The sequence below is a fragment of the Colossoma macropomum genome, unplaced genomic scaffold, assembly GCF_904425465.1.
Source record: "Colossoma macropomum unplaced genomic scaffold, Colossoma_macropomum, whole genome shotgun sequence".
NCBI classification, from domain to species: Eukaryota; Metazoa; Chordata; class Actinopteri; order Characiformes; family Serrasalmidae; genus Colossoma; species Colossoma macropomum.
In genome coordinates this window covers 15,819,143-15,841,322 of record NW_023494785.1, presented here as the reverse complement: position 1 = coordinate 15,841,322, position 22,180 = coordinate 15,819,143, and the positions used below count along the sequence as shown (strand labels likewise).

The following is a 22,180-nucleotide window of genomic DNA, read 5'->3' as shown; positions in this document are numbered from 1 at the left end:
AACCCTTTCTTTTTTAGAGTGAATGTGTATACAGAAATATACAGAAACAATAGACTCATTATGTTGTATAATCTACACCAATTAGGAGAGCTAGTTGACAAACTATCTCAGGATTAAAGAAGCAGAATCAGGATTATATAAACCCCTTAAATGGCCAGGACCCCCAGTAGGGCCAAAGTTTTACTACACACCTCTGTAACCATGGCTGTAACTAGACTGTAACCTAAAAATAACTCAGCCAGTTTGCATTGTAGCCCATATATATAGGATAATGTTTCTATTATTGTGGATACAAATTTTGAAATCTACCAATGCCTGATCCATTTGTTTAAGTGACTTTGGCTAGAGTGTTATAATGAGTGAAGAAACACGGAAGACATTAATGTCCAATGTTTGCTGGATTGCATTATTAGAAGTTGGCCACTGATTTACAATCAGCACCTTTATTCCCTTTTAGGTGACTAAGGTCAAGATTTAAATAATGAAGTGTAAAATGTAAATCTCTAGCCATATCTGTGCATTATGAGTTTATTTGGTGCAATGCTTTTCTGTACCTGCCACAAACACACCTCACCTCTCCTGTTTGGGCCTGTTTTAGCCTGTCATGGATATTGTCCTGACAGAGAAGTGCGTGAAGTGGTTCAAGTGCCAGTAACAGGTGTTGGGGAGAGAGAGAGGGAGGTCAGTGTGTCTTAGCCTGGGCCAGTCTCAACCACCCAGTACACTGGACTGAGGAACAGCAGGTAAGCAACATCTACACGCTTTAATATCCTTCAGTCATTAACGTCACTGATTTTTATGGTAATGAATACTGAAATGTAAAAGTTAAATGAGTTTATTTACAGTTGTCATAACAATCTTAACTGTAATGTGCTTTGACGTCACAAGATTTAATTGCAAGAAATTTTGGTCCACTTTTTAGGAAATGTTGATACAGTGTAAAGGGCAGCTTCCGTTTTAAATGGTGTTAGAAAATAAATAAGGGAAAATGGAATCGGCAAGGATGATAAAAAGGATGATACATTTCAATTTTCATGAAACATTGAAAACACATAAACAATAAAAAAAAATCTAGCCTTTTATGACTGTGAGGTGTGGGTTATTTATATGAACTTTTAGAAAATGTGGTGTAAATACATTAGAGAAATGCTGAAACTTGCCTGTCTTGTGTCAAAATGTCCTTTTTTCATTTTTCTTTTTGTTGTTACATTATGGATCGATGTCTGATTCTCTTGGCTGTACATAGTTAGTGGAGGCGAAGTCTGGAGGTTCCAAACCCCCTGAAGATGTATGGGTTGTATCTGGAAGCAGTGAATGACTACATTAATGAGTCCTACGGGGAGGACGTTTGGAGGCTGATCGAGGCCCGGGCAGAGATCCCTCACCTCAAGTTTGTGCGCCACCAGATGTACAAGTAAGACTCCTCTTTATGAGTCAGCTTCATGGAATGAGCTTAGTTGTAGATGAACTCAGAATGGTGAATAGCGACTGTAAATTTCCAAGAACATGCTTAATCTGAATTCAGGAAACTGTCTGTCTGTGCTTAGTAGTAGTCTATAAGCATACAATAGCTATAAATTTCAAGTCTAAGTTTTGTCTTAGCTCTGTAACACCCAGTGAGCAACAATAGACTGTTACAAATGTAAATATCTGTTCCTACCTACACAATTAAGCTCACTGTATGCACTCTGCATAACTACACGTGTTAAAACTGTAACATTTCGATTTCTTTTTCTAGTGACAATCTGATCCTTCGTCTGGCTAAAGCAGCTGGAGAGGTTCTTGGAAAGACGCATGATGAACTGATGTACGCTTTTGGGGTCTATATGGTCAAGCGAATAGGAAACTATGGCTATGAGCGAATTCTCAAGGTGACTGTAAAACATATTAGCTAAGCATTCAAATCAGAACTTCTTTAACCCTTAATCTCTAGACTTTTTATTCAGTTATATTAATCTTAAGGCTTGTCATTCATTTTAACTACACTGTAAACCCACATAACTCAAAAATATTAAGGAAACTGATTTACCTCAATTCTTTCAAGTTTATACAATCAAAAGTCAGAAGTTTGTAAAACATACAGGTTTCGGGAGATTCAAATGGTTTTGTGCACTTGTACTAATCTTATCAGATGCTGTTTAGAGGCTGCTCACAATCTTTATGCTAGTGCCACAGGCTGATCTGATGAATACAAAATACCATCACAGTTAATACAACATAGATCTGTAAAACACATCCAACACAAACTAGCTTTTAGCATGAGAATAACATAACCTCAAATTAACTTTAACTGAAAAATGACCTGACTAAAAAAAGAAAGAAAAATAAGAGCTTACCAACAAGACCACTAAGAATGCTGGGAAGCGCCACTTACTCTACTAAACCAAATATCTACTAAATCAGGAGTTACTTGCATCCTGAATTTGAAAAGAAGGAAACTGTTAAAAACACTCAATATGTTTTGTTTACTTTAGTGTACATATTGGGTTTGTTTTCAGTTTTTTACTCAATTAATTTATTTAATGAATTTCAGCTTTGGAGTTTGCACTGTACTATTATTGTTATTTACTAATATGAATTATGCATTAACCTCAGTGAAACTACTGCATAAGATATGTAGCTATGAGAGCAAGGAAAGGAAGTTTAGACTTGGTGGCATGGTCTTTAAGGGGTTTTAACAGGTTAATACATGCACAACACATGTAAACACAAATGCTTTCTGTCAGATTCACATACTCTGATCATTACACCCTTTCAAGTTTGGGCTATCTGTGATTCCTCAGCCTCCTATTCCTGTGTCTCTGTGCATGTCAGGTGCTGGGGCGTAATGTGCGCGACTTCATCAATGAGTTGGATAACCTGCACGAGTATTTCCGCTTCTCCTTCCCCAAAGTGCAGCCGCCCAGTTTCTGTGTGGAAGAGGAGTGTGAGACCAGCTTGACGCTGCACTACCGCTCCACCAGGAAGGGATTTACTCAGTTTGTCAAAGGTATCCCTCACACAGCCACTGACTGATGGTGGGCACCAGTAACAATGTCTATCGTTTATGAGGTTTGCTCTGAAATAAAAGTGTATATGGAATTGACAGTGCACCAAAATGTCAAAATGACACTGTATCACTTTCGAGGCGATTTAAAATGAATTTGCTGATAATCCTGTTGTCAATATATTGGCCATATACAGAGCCATCAAAGGGGGTTTGGAAAGAGTTAACCTCTTTACCACGATTAGAACAACAAGTGGTGTCTCAGTTACATCCTGTCCCTGAGAAAAACTTTTGCACAAAATAAGTTCCTGTTTAAAAATGGTGTCTGTAAACATCAAAGTGTTTTTGCTGCATCATTTGTACTATTACACTGAATTTCTGTAGTGACTGCTCTGCAGGGCAACTCTCTCAAGTGGGCCGACAATTTTACAACACAGACATTGAAGTGGAGATCCTGTCTAAAGAGGAGACAGAGAAAATGACATACGTGGTAAGTGACCTAAGAAAGACAAGTTTAAATTGAGACAAAGCTCCAGAACTTAAATTATGTTTTAAATGAACATGTAGAAGTTGTACAGTAGACAATACATTTAAAGTCCCACAGTGATGTAAACATATTTAGAACATTCCAACTCCTGTACTTCTGTAGGTATATAAGATGAACTTCGACAATGCTGCGTTTAAGCACCGGATGCCCCAGCAGAAGACAGCTCCTGGTTATGAGAAGCTCCCTATGAAGAGGGGTATCTTCTTTGACATGTTCCCCTTTAGTGTGATCTTCCGCAGAGACATGACCATGTATCGCATCGGAGATGGCCTGAAGGAAGTGTTCTCTGATCTGCAAGGCAAAAAGGTCAACGAGGAATTCACCCTGGTGCGGCCCATGCTGGAGTTTAGTTGGGATAATGTAAGTGTCATGCCAGGGGCACGTGTATTTCGGTTGAAAGCATGCACTCTTTTAAAAAGGGGTTATTCAATGTCAAGATTCAAATATCTTCAGTGTCGGAACAAAATCTCAAATCTCCAAAAAGGTAGCTTTTCAAACAATGTAAAATTCATTTGCAGAATTATGTTAAAAATCATGTTAAAAAATGAAAAAACAGCAAAAGTGGAGATATCAAGGTCTTGTCCCACCAGTGATGATATAGTACTTAAAAAAAAGAAAAAAAAGAAGTCAAATAATCTTTTTGGTGCAGTATAGAATTATTTTTGCTAAGAATGTAGACTCTCTATACTTGTACACTGTTAGAAATAAAGGTACTGTGCAGGTACATTTTTGTTTATCAAGGTACAAACAGTGTAAATGTTCCCTCAAAGGTTCAACAGTGGTTTTAAGGTCCAATTGTGAACCTTAAATACATTTTTCCCAGGTGAAAAGTGCATAATTGTACCTTTTCATGACCTAATGTTTTAAAAGAACAATAAAATAAAAAGCTTGGAGACGAGACGGGGTGTGTGGAGTTTATACAACTTAGAAAATATCATTTCAATGGATTATGGTACAATTATGTTACCTGACTAAAAGTACTGAGATGGATCCTTGAGGGTACCACCCAAGTGACAAGAGGGGTACAGCCCCAGTGACAATTTCATACCTTTTCATTCTGAGAGTGTAGATATAGATGCAAGGGGCTCAATAGTGGTGGTGTCATCTTTGTCCATTCAGAACATTCAAAGCAAGAATATTCTGAACAGAAACTGTGTGTAGATTCAATACAAGAAATAACAAGAACTATAAAACAATAAGAGGAGCCTTCAGATGAAAGGAGCAGAGGAAAAGTCTGAGCATGCAAAGCATTCCTATTGCTGCTGGTACACAAAATACACCAGCAGGCAGAAATGTACCTGTATCTTCACTGAGCAGCAAAACATTCAATGCTATCTGCTCCCTCTCAGATCTACACTCACCTCAACAATGTGTTTGAGTTGCTGTCAAAAGCTGTGGTAGAGAGCAAGCAAAAGGTCAACATCCCCAAACTAAGCAAAGAAGAGCCAGAGGAGAAGGAGGAGAGCGAGAAGCCAAAAAAGGAAGAAAGAGGTATACACATTGCCCTCACTTTGAAATCTGCTGGCAGAGTGTAGTATGGTGAATATTTCAGCAAGAACAAGAACAAGTACATTTCCACAGTACATTTCAAGTTCTTTAAACTAGTCTACAAGACATCTATACATCTAATAGATGCAAAAATAGACATCTATTTTTCTTGTCACTTTTTACTGTGTCTATGTCTATTTGCTTTTATTCTGATGGTATATGGTGATTTTACAAGCAGAAACACACGTTTTGCCAAGATAAAAGGTTTAATATAATGTGCTTAGCTGCCTAAGACTTTTGCCCAGTACTGTTATATATAACAGAATCCCCTCAGTGAAATGTTACCTTCATTTACAGAATAAGTTTTGGTTATGCAAGCAGCTTTTCTTTTGCTTCCTCTATCAGACATAAAGGTAATGGAGGAGATGAAAGGAGCAGATCAGGAGTACAGCAGTACGCTAACCCAGTACAACAGCTCTGCTAACTCTGGAGGAGAGGACATTGAACTGCTTGCCTTCCAGACAGTCACTGGTTAGATACCTTTTACTGTACCTCTATTAACCATCATGAAGCTGCATATTAATATTGTCACATTGTTAGCAGAATGGAAGATAACTTTCCAACACATTAGTGAATTAAAGAAGAGTATTATACATTATATTGACAGTCATAAAACTGAGTTAAGAATTACAACCTCAACCAGGATTTCAGAAGGTTGTTTAAAGCATTTTTGTTGAAGGTTAATAGGCTTACAATGACTGTCTCGGAGTTATGTGACCAACCAAGGCTTTCTTCTCCATTGTTTAGGTAAATGCAGTGAAACCATATTTGAGGACATGCGGGAGCCACCCAAGAAGCCTCTCCATCTGAAGGGCCAGATGAAATATGTTCCTCAGTGGGATTCCCTAATCTTCCTCGGCACACCCATGTAAGCTTGTATTGCTTTAACAATGCTTGCAGAAGTATGTCATGAAGTGTTTCTCTTTTATTTCATACAAATGTTCACCTCAAAGCATATAGACTGCCAACACCACTGCACTGATGCTTTAACTTGATTTAGCATTTAGCAATTGTGTTTTAACTGTCTGGAACTGTAAAGCTAAAGCTAAACATGATACTATGAAAACGCCCTGCTTAACACAAACAATGCTAGAGATGACTTCCTCTGCACATAACTCTGTCCAATTCCCTTTTCAGTATTGAGACAGTGGAGGACATGATTAAAATGGGTGTTTACGTCAATGACCTCAACCTGCATGACTCCAGCAGAGAGCTCATTCTGGCAGGAACTCAGCAATCAGCCGAGCTGCAGCTGGCCCTTGATCAGGTACCAACACTTTGTTCACATAAGCAATGGGGCAAAACTCAAATTAATTCCTCTGAATGCACATGTGACTATATATAGATAGCAAATGGCCATCACATCAAGATACTGTAGCTGTAGAATTTCAAGCATGTGGTCAGATATTACAAGACAATATTGCATACAGTAGTTAAGCAGATGATTGGTAATATACTTGTCTCTCACCAAATGATTACAGCCTGATAGACATACTGTGTCAGTGTATGGAGCACATACATACATACATACATACATACATACATAAATAAATAAATAAATAAATAAATAAATAAATAAATAATGGAATTTTACAGAGATTATTTTATTTGACAGCAATGAGGACCAGTTCACCTCAGGGGAAGAATTAAAATACACTGAAAAAGAGCACTTAAGATGAGAAATATGAAGAAAATATATTAAATCAACAATTTTTTTTCTTTCAGTTTGTTTACTTTTGCAAGAGTTGAGTTGTAATATATTTTATTAACGTGAAACCAATGCATACATTTGAATCAAGTAAAGCAGTGCACTTTTTTATAGAATATGGGCCTTTTAAAAATCTTTACACTGGTTTCCTTGTAAGTCTCTAGGCAGGTACAGGTCAGCTTGTAGTGCCTAGGATCCGAACCAATCACAGTAAAGCAGTAATTAGCCTTTATGCTACACAAATATGGAAATGACTCCCAGAAGATCTTCTATATGCCCCAAATTTAGCTATTTTTAAATCCTTGAGCTCATATAATTTGCAATTTGTTACTGCAGCATTTTTTCTCTCCTCTTTGTAGTGTAGTATTTTTTCTTTTAGTCTATAATCTTAAATTTGAATATATTTTCATTTAAATCTATTTTATGTATTAATTTGTATTCGATTATTTCTTTTTATCGTCTTTTCTGATTATGAAAAGCACCTTGAAATTCCTCTGTGTATATGTTCTATAGTGCAGAAAGTGAAACTATGTATTATGGATACAGAGAACATAAAAAACTACTGAGTGTCTAACTAAGATTATACTTTATGCTGCTGTCACCTGCTGTAAAGGAGTGTTTGTGGTATCTGTACAGGAGCAGCAGAAATATGCCCAACTGCAAGAGATCATTAAAAAGCTGGATGAGGAGAAGAAGAGAGGTGACTCGCTGCTGTATGCCATGATACCAAAAGCTGTAGCTGACAGACTGCGCAAAGGCATCACAGCCCTCGAGACCTGTCAGGTACACAAACATACAAAACACACAGACATAAAACACATATAATACTGCTGCAGCTCAATTAGTTGGGTGCTTTTACATGATTTAACTGGCTATTGGCTCTTGCCAGGTTATTGTTGCAGAAATTCCTCATTAGCTGACTTTCTTAAAGAAAAAATGTTCTTGTTCACTAAAATTCAGCTGCTTTTTTGTAGAGTCTTACCCTGTTGTTCTATTATCCAGGTGTTCCCGGATGTGACCATCTTGTTCAGCGATGTAGTGAAGTTTAATGAGATCTGCATCCACATCACACCTATGCAGGTGGTGGACATGCTCAATGAGATCTACATAGTTTTCGACACCCTCAGTGAGAAGCACAATGTCTACAAGGTAATATTAGCTACAAAAAAAAAGATGCCATAAGAACATGGATTTCTAACCTCCTCATTGTTGGTGCCCAATTAAAAGTTTCTGCTAGGCTTCAGAGAGAAAGTAGCTAATCACAAAAGCATGGTCTGATATTCTTGACCACATAATGCATGAAATCATGCACAATGCTAATGAATAGAGTATTTAAAAATAAAGTTGATATTTTCTCAGACAGCAAAACATCAGTGTAGTGCAAATTCACAGTAATTATTGTAAAAGTCTGATTGGCTGATTGGAGTCATTGGCTTGCAATGCCAGCTCAAGTTTTAGTTTATGACAGTTAGCAGGTAAACGTGATATCAATTGTTCTCAGGTGGAGACCATAAGAGATGCCTACATGGTGGTAGCTGGAGTGCCCAATAAGACCACGTTTCATGCCCACCATATCTGTGACATGGCTCTAGACATGTTGAGCTCCATCGACCACCTCAAAGACCCCTCCACTGGGGACAACATTCAGATCCGCGTCGGTAGGTGTACAGTGACCACTGAGATCTACAGTGCCCAGTATTTCAGAACAAAAGCTCTCATACCTGACAATTTACACTGTTTGTATTATTTACTCTGCTGCCAGACATTTAGCACAGATCACATTCATTTCATAGTCACTTAACTGGCCTCTTTCACGTTCATATTCAAAAAAGTCAATCGCCACAACAATTTACAAATACTTTAAAGTCATTTCTGAACATGAACAGTGAGAGGGTGATATGTGCACTTGTTGTGCAATTCCCAGGAATCCATTCTGGCATGGTGGTAGCAGGGGTGGTGGGACTGAAGATGCCACGCTACTGTCTGTTCGGGGACACGGTGAACACTGCTTCTCGCATGGAGTCAAACGGAGTGGTAAGGGATGACCTAACTGTGCTGCCTGTGTAATAACCATTTCCTCATTTATAAATAATGAGGCAACCCAGAAGGAGGCAATGTGGCTGGTCCCAGGACAAGCAGAGGATTAAGAATGTTAATCACGTTAATTTGAATTGGAAGTTAATTATGGATGTCCTGTTTATCAGTGTCTTTCTGTGTGTTTAGGGCATGCAAATCCACATTAGCCAGACCACCAAGGACCACTTGGAGCATGAACCATACATCATTGAAGAAAGGGGCAAGATTTTTGTAAAGGTACATATTACTCTCCACTGACATCATCCAGTCTGCCGAGCATACAGTGGCATCGTAATGTGTGTCTGTGGCCTGCAGACAGAGCAACAAAGGGACAGTTTTTGTGTTTTGTTTTTGCGTGATGTGAGTTCTTTGACAAACAAAGGAATTAAGAAATGGCTCTTCTAATTGGCTCTTTTTAAGCATGTACAATTACTTGATTAAATATGAAAAAAATGTTTTCTGTTTAAGGGTAAAGGCTACATGAAAACTTACTGGCTGAAAGGGAAGAAGGACTTGTCCTTTAAGACTCCAGCTGAGCTTCGGTACAGCAGTGAACAGAAAGACTCTGAAGACAGAAGCTCCAATGAGTGAGTAGAAGATTTAGGAAAAAGACAACAATATAAAATAGAACAGAGCAGAATAGAGTCATGGCTATATCAAAATTCAAATATGTTAATATATATTTACATATATCACACGTAAGATGGTTCTTCAAGGGTTCTTTAGTAAAGGCAATGAATGGTATATATATTTAGCCTGATTTTGGAATATATATATATATATATATATATATATATATATATATATATATATATATATATATATATATCAGGCTAAATAAACTTTTAATTTACACGGACTATTGATTTTATATAGTTCCTCTTCACTTGCTACACGCAGCTATTATTATGTCACTAACAATGACTGTGGTTGTTTCTCTTCTCTTTTCTTCTCACTTTTTGCAGTTCCACTTGTACCAACACCAAGCGCTCTAACTCCAATCTAAACATCCCCAATGAGGAGCAGGCAGAAGGCAAGCCCACCCCAGCAGACCTGCCCCCTGACACACTACCACCGCTGGAGGGCACTACGGACGCAAGCACAGTCACTAATGAGCCCCAGGACAAGGAGAAGGTCAAAAAGACAAAGAACAACAAAGGAGGCAAGGCAGAGAATTCCTCTGGTAATGCACAGGAAAGCAGTCCCCCTGCTGGTAGCCAAAAGAAGACAAGCCCAGTGCTCAATAATAAAAAGCACAGCTTCAGAAACCAGTACGCACGGTTACCGGCCAACCTGCCCATGCGCAGTACGGCCTGCACTCTGCTCTGAGAAGCCAGCAAAGAGTCATCATATAGTCTAACACAGAATGAACTTCTAAAACCCCTGCTTCACTGACAGAATGAATCTAGAACCAGCTTCTAGAGTTCTCAGACAACCTTACAGAAAATAAACCGAATTCCAGAACCTGAAGAGTAAATTTCACCATACATGGATAATAAGTTTCACAGATTTACACTCCATTTATCACCTGCTGACATTTAGAGGCATCAGTACTGATACCACAGCAGTGTTTTAACCCGATATACTTACCAAAAGCACCTGGCAGAGCTGAGTGGTTTACTGTTGGTGTGCTAGTTTCCATGACATAACTGGCTCATGAAATCTCTTTTCCGTGTTTAGTATCCTTTTCCTGGAAAACTTGCACATTGGCACCTTTTATAACTGGAGAGATTCTGTGGTGTTTCAGACATGTAAATGATTCCATAAAATAAAGAACAGACAGTACAATACACAAAAGTAGTAGTTAAAAAACCAAACAACAACATTCAAATGTTACAATCTACTCATAAACCATGGCTCAAAAGATGCCTTTGTGCTGCATGAACATACTAAATGCTATAATATAGAGAACCATATGCGTATGCTGCTGTTATCAGGGGAAGAGAGGTGCTGTCCTTTAGCCTAAGTATCAAACATTTAGGGTCAGGCTTTCCAGTTTGACCGATAATGTAAGAACTATATACGTATAAAGTTTGACTCTGTACTGACTATATTAGCTTATTTGTACAGTTACATTTTTGATGCCTATTAAATCAGTATAGCACATGATAGCTTGTGGTAAATCTGCATTGAATCTGTATTGTATTTGTTTTGTCATTGTAATGTTGGAGATGTGTGGATAAGTTGTGACTGTTTCACTTTTATGTAAGTATATTTATGGAGCACTATTGTGTTTTTTTTTTTTACATCAATAGAACATTTTAGGCCTTTTGTTCTTTGAAAAGAGTTCATATGGGTATATTAGCAAGAGTTGTAAAGAGATCAGAGAATGACTGAAAAGGTGATATAAAGTTTAGAATTACTCACAAGCCTCTTTATCAGTTACACTTACCTTGTATTGGCAGTCATCGTCCATTTTATCAGATCCACTTACCATATAGGTGCACTTTGTAGTTCTACAATTACAGACTAAAGTCCATCTGTTTCTCTGCATATTTATTAGCCCCCATTTTTAGGTATTATTTGGGTAGTGGATCATTCACAACACTCCAGTGACACTGACATGGTAGTGACTTGTTAGTAGTGACTCGTTGCACAAAGTAGATCAGACACAGCAGTGCTGCTGGAGTTTTTAAACAACTTACTTACGGTCCCTGCTGGTCTGAGAATAGTCCACCAACTAAAGATATCCAGACAACAACATCCTGTCCAGAAACTGACCACTGATCAAGAACTAGATGATGACCAAACAGTGCAGCAACAGATGAGCTATATAACCACATCTAAAAGATGGACCAACAATGTAGGTGTACCTAATGGAGTGGACAGTAAGTGAACATAGTGTTTAAAATTTCCAGCTGCACTGCAGTGTCTGATCCACTCGCACCAACGCAGCACATCACCACCACGTCAGTGTCACTGCAGTGCTGAGAATGATCCACCACCCAAATAATACCTGCTCTGTGGTGGTCCTGTGTGACAAGAAGAGCTGACAAATTATGCAGAGTAACAGAGGGACCACAATCTGTAATTGTAGAACTACAAAGTGCACCTACATGTTAAGTATTTCTTAAAAAACTGGCAATGAGCATAGATACAAAGCACCTAATAAAGTGGCCAGTGAAAGTGTAGTATAAACATTTCTTACAAATGATATGAAAAGAAATATTTTTAGGTGATTAATACACACTAAAAGAAAGTGACCTCATTAAACATGTAAGCTCACACAACTCCACACAAGCACACACAGATGTTATCTTTATGCAAAAAATGATTCACAAGGATATACCTTCATAAGAAACAATACAATGAAGCAATTATGAACGGGTCTTGTTCATTTAAGGCTTTGGACTTTGGAGAAACCAAGATTCAAAGTGAAGTCAAAAATGTTTAGCTTTCATTTACAACTCAACTTGAAAAGTGCAGAGGTGAGCAAAACTTTGGGTTTGATTATAGTATCTCACCACACATACAGTCATATCAGATGTCACTCTATGATAAAGAGGAAGCCATCAGGAAACCATGTAAGCGACACTTCCTGTCTGTTGCCTTGGAGACAAGCCTAATTCCGCAGTTGCCCTCACTCTCCATGCTCTGCTGCTCTCTTTCCGAAGCACAGCATAATCCTTATCTCAGAGCAGAGCGCTGATCTACAATCATTTTCCTGCCTGCTCTGATCTTAGTTAAGAATATTACTAAAACTGGACAGTTCGCAAAGTTTTTTAAGCTCTAAATGAACATTTGGATTATGAAAATCTTACATTGAGACTTTTTAATGAATATGACTATTTCTACAAAGTTATCCTAGATTGAACTGGTCAAATGTTCACTATTACACAGCAATGCCTAAATCACATAGTTAGCTAGTTATGTAGAACTAAGTTGACCACAGAGTCTGTAAGCAATCACTGGCTAATGACCAGAACCAGATGTATAGAGGCCTTTTATAGAGATTGGCTTTGGTCCAGATGGTTGCAATTCAGATGAGAAACAGATAAGCAGTCATCTTTGGACTTCATGTCAGAGGCATAATACTATATACCATGAGCATGTAATAAAGCCAACATTATTTTTTCCATAAAAACGCTAAAAGTAGACATGTATGCTACAAGAAACAAATGGCAGCAATTTATTGCACATATTGCATTGTGAGCTGCAGAATGATCTTCATTCAGCATACAAATAACCGATTTAACCATTCAGTTCTAAGCAGTTCCCAGTTTCAAGAACAGGTTGCATAAGTGCAGCAGTGTTGTTCATTAACCGCGTTTGGCAACATAGTACCCACCAGTGCCATTCAGTTTAGTGATCAATGAAAATGTTTGTGTCCTAGACTTTTCATGAACAAAGAAATATGAATTGTGGTGTGCTTTGGAGGCTGAAAAAAATGACAATGATAAATTAATAAAATTATAATAAATAAAAGCCTGTAAAAAAAAAGGGCTGTAAGTTTTGCACCACCATGTGTGGAAGACTGCAGTAAGAAAGAGTCATGTCAAATGCTGGAATGACCCTCTATTAACATTTATATCATTCCATTTGTTGATTTATGTCTCCTGTTTGCAAATTCACTGTTTAACACATGCTGTCTCACTCGTCTGCCAAAAGAGTCAGTGTGAACGTGAATCAGATCGCAACAGTGCCATTGACTATGGCCACATTCCAGTAATAGTGGCCACAAAAAAGAGTAAAGCCCTCCCTTTTCAATGGCCTGCATCAGTGGATTACTGCTAAATTCTTTACAGAGGTTTCACTTGTTAGGACATGCTGGGGCAAAGTCAGCAGCTAACAGAGTGAGAGAGAGAGAAGGGTGGAGAGAGTGTGTATGTGTGTGTTCGTGTGGTGAGGGTGAGAGAGAGAGAGAGAAAGAGAGAGAGAGACATGCACACTTAGGGGTGTGTCTTAGACAATTAGTTCCTCAAGGAAGTACAAGTCAAATTATCTTGAAACAGAGTGGCGAGCAGATCAGAGAGTTTGTCTGAAAGATTTCATGCTGTTCCCGCCTTGTCTGAAGAGAACATTTCACCTAAAAAGAAAATCTGGATGTTAATCACCTGATCTGAGCACAGGAGGAGGACCGAGACTTAACAGAGAGGAGGGAGGGCAAAGAAAAACGCAGGTAAGAACACTCTACACTCTGCTACTGACCTATGGCCTCTCCAAAGAAGGCTCAAACAGCAAAGTGCAGGTCCAGAGACAGCTGTGGCATTAGTGAGAGCTCATTTTAGGTCTCTCACACTGACATGTGTGGATGTCAGTGTATTTAACATGCATTTGGTCTTTCTGAGGGATTCTGAGGAATAATTTTAGAATACCATTAGAAAATCTAATAGAAAGGAAAAATGTATTTATGTAACTTCTGTTCCCCTAAATGTAAATGAGAAAACTAGTTCTTTTTGTCAGCAGGGCAGGGCAGTAGGCTTATACAAATTTTTTTCTCTTGTGTCCACCTCCCTCTGTCACAAGCAATTTGGAGGGAACACATCCTGTGCTCAAGCTGGAACAGGTACTATCTTCTGCCTCTTCTGCTATGGCTTCAGCAGAAAAGACAGATCCATATGCCGCCATTTGCTTATTGCACAATCACATTTTTAACACTGGAGTTTCCCCATCCAACACCGACCTAATTAGGTGAAGGTGTTTGCTGCTCTGTCTAACGTAGAATAGCCATAGCCTGAAATAACCTAAAGGGCCCCTCTAGCCTGCGAATTGACTCACTACCTTGTGAAATGTGTTGAAGAAAAAAAAACTGGTTGGTAACTTTTTACCGCTGCCTAACAGATCAGTTTCACTTCCTTTATGAACAACCATGTACATTCCTCAGTCATCTTACGAAAAACAACCACCGCTCTGAGCTGGACCTGAAACAATATGACACACGCACACATGGAGTGTGCTCACCGTGGCGGAGGGCAAACATTCCACATGCTGCCAATGTGTGCTGTCACTTTTACTCACCTGAAAAAAAACACAATCAATAAAGCAGTGAGAAAAGAGGAATGTGTGGCCTTCCTCACTCTTTGCACACATTTGAAAAATAATGGTGCAAATAGTGCCACAGAAGAACCACTTTCAGTTCCTAAGTCTTTCAGTGGATGGTTCTTTATAGTACCATTTTTGCAAGTGAAACACGTTTGAAGAATCTCCACACAATGTAAAGTTTCTATACAAGTTTAAGATTTTTCCTAGAACTGTATGTTCGAGAAAAGAACCGTTTAAGAACTTTCATTCTTGTGGGGCTGTCACTCATCTGTATACAAGTACACATTCCATTCCGTTCTGTCAAACCAGCCATTGTAAAACACTTGGCAGCTAGAAGCTCCAGAGAGATGGCTAGAGTGCTAGCACCCAGTTGCCGACAGCCTGCAGCAGGTTATGGCCTGTCCCTCCACTGCTGTCAGTAGGGCCGCCTCTGTGGCCTGCTGCTTTGTAATGACAGGGTTAGTGCTTCTGCCTCCTGCTCGAAACACACTGGGACAATAGGACTCCTCTCATCCTATAAAAGCACCAGGCTTTGCCTCTGCTAACGCACACATACAGCCTCAGGCTACTTGCTGCAGTCATCTTTGGAATGCTAAATATTTACCTTGTCTGTGGATAATTCTCCAATCAGATCTTTCCATAAGTTGTCAGTGTGGGTCAGGTTCCCTGCTAACACTTGGCAATAACTGATTTAGGAATGCCTGGCCATGGGACATAGAGACTGTAAAATCCAAAACTTTTCTTGACCCTAAACCAACAGCATTTGTTAAAGCCAACCAACAAGTTCACCAGAGGACTTTGCAGCAAAACTAAACACATTCTCATCTGGTGGTACAGTGCAGACTGTGCACATTTTCAGTTCGGTTTATTTGACAATGTATGTGAAAATGATGTTACACTCAGCACAAGGCTAATCATGCAACACCTGCATGGAACTGGAGAAGAACAGTTATTAAGCTGTTCCACCTCCATGCTCCACATTGGGGCTTCAAGGGTGGGCTGACTCAGTTTTTCCAATTCAATATTTAACTTGAAATGAAAGATGATACTGAGTTAGAATGAATCCTTCACATACTAAAAATGAGAGATGATAAGAGCATCAGATGTGACGTCATCATTGGCACAATTGAGTTTATTGTCATCATTCTCTGGCCATCTCTCTGGAGCTTCTTTATTTAGTCTCATGTTTGCTTAGGCAGTTACGTACAGCAGCGTTCTTTATTTAGTCTCAAGCACACATTTGTTCACAATGAGAATGTGCCCTATTTACAATAAATGAGCAAAGAGCCTATCATCACTGTCCAAAGAAAAACATGTATCTCCAGTATAACGTCTTAGCTGTAATGTAACGTAATGTTAAGTGATTTCTATTGGTCAGTTCTTCATGAAATTCTCACACCATCTAGGACAGTGGGTGTGCTGAAATGTACAAAAAAAAAATTAAAAAAATGGAGATACATGTTTTTTTTTTGGACAGCGACAATATAGTTCTCTTCTGTAAAATTAAATAATAATAGTCATTAGCCCAAAGTGCAATAGAAGAGCATGAAGACCAGTCCAGAGTTCTCTGTAATTCTTTTTCTCCTGCCATGGAGAGCTGCTTGATGCTCTCGGACCTCTGACGATCCCATGTTACTACACAGTCTTAAGAGCATGTGGATACTTGCATGAGCTATGCAGTCAGCTTTCCTTTCGTACTTGTCTTTGCATGCTCTCTCAATTGCACAAACTGAAAACAGCTTGACAAGAAGTTTAGCCTGCTCACATCTTCCTTTCTCAAAGATCTGTTACTGTACTCCATGACAGTCTGAGTCTGACCCAGGAATAAAGTCTATGTGTATGTAGCTGTACCTAATATCACTGACACACCACTGTTTTGATATTTAGTGAAAAGATAAAATAACTGTTTGAGAGCGAGATAGTAAATAGTACCTGAAAAAAACAGAGACATGAGAAAGTATCTGACAATGACAAAGTCTTTAGTTTTGTTTACATGATATTTTGGCACTGATGAAATCCTTTAGGGTGAGATTTTCCCCTAGCACTTGGTTTTCACAACGAGGCCCTAAGGGGGCATCCCCAAGAGTCGAAAATCTCAGTAACACAGTAAACAAACACAGAAAAGAAACTGCGGATGTGCCATTACAGAGTACATACATAAAGAACAAACTGTCATTTGTTCACTTAAATGTCATGTTAATTAAGTTGCCTCAAACGTTATATTCAGTGTCCACAATGTGAGGGTTTGAACAACACTGGTCAAACGACATGTTTTGTTGATTTTTTTTAAGGGAAATTAAGTAAACCCATCCTCTATATTTTAAGGCAAAAGTTGTGCAAAAAAGGCCTGTGCAAAAGTTATGGCACATTTTAAATTTTGTTTTATTTTTCCAATATGTTAAACTCAGGAAATAAATATAAATTGCGCACTAAAATATGCAGACACTTGTCATATTTCAGGTTGTCAACTGTAGAGGATGGGTTAACTGTGTGAATTGTGCAATAATACGAAGTTTCCTTGAGGAGAAGTTTGGGAATAGTTACATGAACACACTGACATTAAAACATTGACATTAGATCACAACTTATTAAATTAATGTTACTTGTATTTATTTTAATATTAGCATTTTTGGAGCAAATAAATAGCTACTTCCTATATAAACTAGACATAAAATGGAATTTTCTCAGGTATCTCAGACTTTTGCACAGTACTGTATATTACGCAATCTCATTTTTATTTTTACAGTCCTCGTTGTAGTCTTATCTTGTGCAGCAATTTTTATATGTTGTTAATGCCGTTTTGTTGAGCCATCCATATCCGAAATATGATATAGACATAATTAAAAATAGAAAGAATATAACTGACATCCCATGTGATTTGATTCTCCATTTCAAACCAGTTTGCTAACTTGTTCTTCTCTCACTTCCTTTTTCTAAAGAAATGGAGAACTTCAGCTCCAAGGACTTGGCTATGAAGGCCCAGAAAAAAATTCTCAGCAACATGGCCAACAAGTCAGTAGTGCAGATGTTCATCGATGACACTAGTAGCGAGATTCTGGACGAGCTGTATCGTGTGTCAAAGGAGTTCACGGGGAGCCGCACAGAGGCCCAGAAAGTGATTAAGGACCTGATTAAAGTGGTAGTGAAGATTGCTGTGCTTTTCAGACACAATCGCTTCAGTGAGGAGGAGCTCTCTTTAGCCCAGACCTTCAAGAAGAAACTACACCAAGGAGCCATGACAGCAATCAGCTTCCATGAGGTAGCTTCCACCTTCCCTTCCGCTGATACTGGCAGCATTTCGTCTCATCACAGAGCCTAAACTTAACTTGCCTTTGTATTTTTCTAAAATAAAGAAAAATGTGATGCCTATTTAAGGAGAACACCATCACTTTATTATCTAAATGGCCCAAATGGGCCCATTAGATCCTAAGAAATCCATCTTCATTCCTAAAGACACTTTCAAAACATATAAGGTGTGCTAAAATACCACAAATACCATAAAGCCTGCTTCAGAAACATTCCCAAGAAACACCCAACGATGTACATGGCAAGCTTACTAGCATCACACGTAAATGTAAAACCAGCTGGCTAGTACCATTCAAAACATATTTAAGTGGGAACCTGATTTAAAGACATAAAATTGGCTGACGGGACACATTCTTAATATGCTTTTTTCATTCTCATAGCATCATAGACAGTTTCAAGGTCCTTATTAACATTAGCCACAATACTCCTAATGACTTTCAGGTATGCCTGTTCTATACCAATACCTAATACGCTCCCATATCTTTTACAGCCAATTTGTAATTGTAATCCACATATTTCTGGCACCACTGAAGTGAGTTGACTGATAGTACAGAATTTTGCAACCTGTGTAATCTGTCATGTCAGCCTTTAATGGTCTCTTTCATGGGTGACTTGGCTTTGACCAAAAGGCAGGTATTAGCTGGATGTTTATACAGTTATAAAAGTATTTATAAATACTGTCTAACCGAACATTTGCAAATATAGCCAAAGCATAAAGCTGTTAATAGTACTCCTCCCTTTCCCAGGCACGGCCGCTTAATGTCATGCCAAAAGATGGACTTGTGCCTGAGGGTTTAGTATATGAGCAATTTAAAGGAAAAAATAGGCTGTTTATTTATGTATTTTTAAATTTCTGCTCTTGATCTCATTTTGTATGGCACAAACCTAAATCAGATGCTCTACATCACATGCTTTACATTTGTCCATATATTAGATACTGCATACATAAAATATATAAACCACACCTGCCCTGTTTTCAGAGCAGGTAATTCATAGAAGACCACAGTACAGTTGTGCACATTAAAGAGAACTAACACCTGAGCACAACAGCTGTCCCAAATATGTGTGGTTTGCAACATACAATTGACTGTAAAGTGTATGTTGGGCTTTAAGGGCACAGCTATACATTAAGGTATCAAAATAAAGTAGCTACAGAGAATACAAAGAAAAGCCAAAAGAAAGCCACAAAGAATAGTAGTTCTGATCTATTTGTTTAACATGTTGGTAAGGTTGGTAAAGTTTTTTTCTCTGTTCCTGCATGAGCTTCTTGTCAGCTGAACCACAAAAAGGAAGCATGTGAGCTGCCAATGCTAACAGAAATCTTCCTGCACTAAAAAAAAGAAAAGTCCATTTAGAAAATGCAAAGATGATAGATCATGGTTATACTTTCTGCAGAACAGCAGAAAGCCAGGACTTCAATTCAGGTGCTGATACTATGGAGCTTTCTAATGAAGCATGATGCAGTAATATTTTAAATGATGAATAGCTCAACTAGAATAACCCTGGTCAAATGACATGTTTTGTTGATTATCTAAGTGAAAATACAATAAACCATCCTCTACAGTGAAACAATTTCTATTTGTTTGCTGAGATTGACATATTGGGGAAAAAATGATAAACATGTGCTTTATATTTTCCACAGGCTAAATGTTTTGTTTTTAATTTTTCCCCAGTATATTAAATACAACAGAAAATAAGTAATTGTACATTACAATGTGCATAAGTGTGTTCTGTGTAGAAGATGTGTATTTATTTTCACTTCAAAAATCAACAAAACATGTCATTTGACCAGGGGTGAAAGTGAAAACATACATTTTAATACATTTTCTTATATAAAAGAAGTAAAGGATGCACATATGTTCTTTTATTAGTAAAATAACTGAAATGTTCTGTAGGCTGCTGAATGGTATCCAGTGTTCACATACAAAGATTTTGAACTGATGTGTTTTGCCATTCGAATACTTTTCGTCTAGTGTATGATGAAAACCATTGTTTCACATGTTCTAATATTTCTCTATTAATATAGAGTATTATTTTCCACTGTTAATGCGGTATGCTGTTTTAGGTGGTTTTCTATTTGCAGCAAATCAAGAAGTGAAACTTGAAAAAGCCAGTAATTAGCATAATTAGATTCAAACCCCAGATTTAATTCTGCATACACTTGTCTAAAATCTGTAGCTCTCTCTGTCATATTCTGATCAGTCATTGCATTTCTTGGCAGACATCTAGAAACATTCTGAATAATTTCTAACAGTGGCAAATAAATAGAACTACATGATGCAATTTGATGCAGTTTGTTCCTCAGGGCCCCCCAGAGGGTGCACATTTTTGCTCCAACTAGATGAAGGAAACTGTGAAATGTCTGGGGGCCCTTAGACCAGGATGGGAACCACTGGTCTAAATTTCAAAACATATAAGAAGTCATATTCGCAATATATAATTTTATAATAAACTGCTTAGTATAATGTTACAACATGTGGGTGGGGGTTTATATGGTTATTATTGGAGCTAGCCCTCCCCTGAGCACTGTTTTTAGTCTAGGACTATGCTTGTGTGAGGCCTTCATGCATTAAAATGCTCAGTGTTTGCTTCAAACTAGATCATTTACAAAGATGTTCTCTATATATCATTCTTCTCTGCTTCAGGTGGAGTTCACCTTTGAACAGACGGTGATGTCAGAGATCCTAACTGCATGCAGAGACATGCTACTGAAGCTCGTGGCCACTCACCTCACGCCAAAATCCCACGGACGCATCAACCACGTCTTCAACCATTACTCTGACCCTGGGCTCCTCACTCAGCTTTACAATCCAGATGGCCCATTCAAGTCCAATCTCAACAAAATATGTAACGGACTCAACAAACTGTTGGAGGAGGGCAAGTTATGAGAGCACTGTGGCAGTGGGACTCTTAACAGTATTGCTTTAAAGGGACCACCAAAGTGCTGGACTACAGCAAAGCTAGACGAGAAACCTAAACATTGAACACATGGTGACTAACTCTGCTGACAATCTCTGGTCCTGTTACAGCTCAACACTGTGGTGTGGCTCTTCCACGAAAATCACATTTCATGTCCTTGCTGACAGCACAAGGTCAACTGGATCAACGTTACTTTTTGAACTTAAACCAGTGACAATGAAATCAACTAAAACATTTTATTTGGTGTGGCGAGTTGTTAAACAGAGCTCTTACAGACTAAAAACGTTTGCTAATATTTCAACTACTAGATTTTCAGTCTGTTTTTGATGATAAACCTTTTCTTTCAAGGTTATCTTATTTGAAATGTTTTGTGAACATTATTCAAGAGGCAGTCTGAGTGCAGAAAGAAAACAACTTGTTTTAAATTAGCAAAACAACCCTAAATGAAAATTAATAATTCAGAAGAACGGCCAGCAGCGAATAGTCTGAAGGAGGGTGTTTCAGCATGAATTGCCCTCAACAGACACAGAGCTCAGAACCCAAAAGTTAACAATTAATATGATTAACACTTTAAAACTGGAATGCAGCTGCAATCTTTTTTGTACCAACAGAGAAAAAAAAAGTTTGTTTGTAAAATTATGCATCTGAAAGATGTAATCAGCTGGAATCTATGAGAACATACCATACATGTAAGAGAAAATGGCAAAATGCAAATCAGTTTCAGACAACTTTAACTCATCACTGCCACCTAGTGTTCATTTGCAGTCAAGTCACTGTCTGACAAAGATGCACTGTTTCCAGAAGAATGTCCTTGCACTAAAAATCACATATGATTTAGTTGCTAATGAGTTTAGATCCTAATGTCAGATAGTGGTAAATCATACCCATAGACTACTTGGTGAGACAAGATAGGCAAATACCTTTTGAATAAGTTTAAGATAAAGTGCTTGTTTAGACTGTTTTCAGTTATGAGAGCCAAAAGAACATGAATTACCCTTAAATAACTGGCAGAAGCCAACAGTTATGATTAATATGAATGAATGGATAATAAAAAAAACAGCACTTTCTGTTTCTCAATAACCACACTGTGGTGCTAATTCCATGAATT

General features: G+C 38.2%; 2 protein-coding genes across 2 annotated transcripts; both read left to right on the top strand.

The window, feature by feature from the left end:
- Window positions 1-662: 662 nt before the first annotated feature.
- On the top strand, window positions 663-10,449 carry LOC118813536 (soluble guanylate cyclase 88E-like). The gene is made up of 17 exons (XM_036578921.1): window positions 663-743; window positions 1,247-1,414; window positions 1,739-1,871; window positions 2,815-2,989; window positions 3,385-3,476; window positions 3,636-3,893; window positions 4,883-5,024; window positions 5,427-5,552; window positions 5,829-5,949; window positions 6,219-6,348; window positions 7,426-7,572; window positions 7,792-7,938; window positions 8,291-8,447; window positions 8,714-8,823; window positions 9,013-9,102; window positions 9,334-9,452; window positions 9,831-10,449. Exons 2-17 carry the CDS (start codon window positions 1,287-1,289, stop codon window positions 10,192-10,194), a joined length of 2,439 nt encoding a protein of 812 aa, XP_036434814.1. The 5' UTR covers window positions 663-743; window positions 1,247-1,286; the 3' UTR covers window positions 10,195-10,449.
- A 3,206-nt stretch (window positions 10,450-13,655) lies between these two features.
- tnfaip8l2b (tumor necrosis factor, alpha-induced protein 8-like 2b) lies at window positions 13,656-21,424 on the top strand. The gene is made up of 3 exons (XM_036584384.1): window positions 13,656-13,984; window positions 17,787-18,106; window positions 20,799-21,424. Exons 2-3 carry the CDS (start codon window positions 17,789-17,791, stop codon window positions 21,039-21,041), a joined length of 561 nt encoding a protein of 186 aa, XP_036440277.1. The 5' UTR covers window positions 13,656-13,984; window positions 17,787-17,788; the 3' UTR covers window positions 21,042-21,424.
- The last annotated feature ends 756 nt before the right edge of the window (window positions 21,425-22,180 follow it).

Coding starts and splice junctions, on each gene's coding strand:
- LOC118813536 (XM_036578921.1), top strand. CDS start 1,287: ATGTATGGGTTGTATCTGGAAGCAGTGAATGACTACATTAATGAGTCC. Junction 5,553..5,828: donor TGCCTTCCAGACAGTCACTG/GTTAGATACCTT, acceptor TCCATTGTTTAG/GTAAATGCAGTGAAACCATA. Junction 9,453..9,830: donor GAAGACAGAAGCTCCAATGA/GTGAGTAGAAGA, acceptor CACTTTTTGCAG/TTCCACTTGTACCAACACCA.
- tnfaip8l2b (XM_036584384.1), top strand. CDS start 17,789: ATGGAGAACTTCAGCTCCAAGGACTTGGCTATGAAGGCCCAGAAAAAA. Junction 18,107..20,798: donor CAGCAATCAGCTTCCATGAG/GTAGCTTCCACC, acceptor TCTCTGCTTCAG/GTGGAGTTCACCTTTGAACA.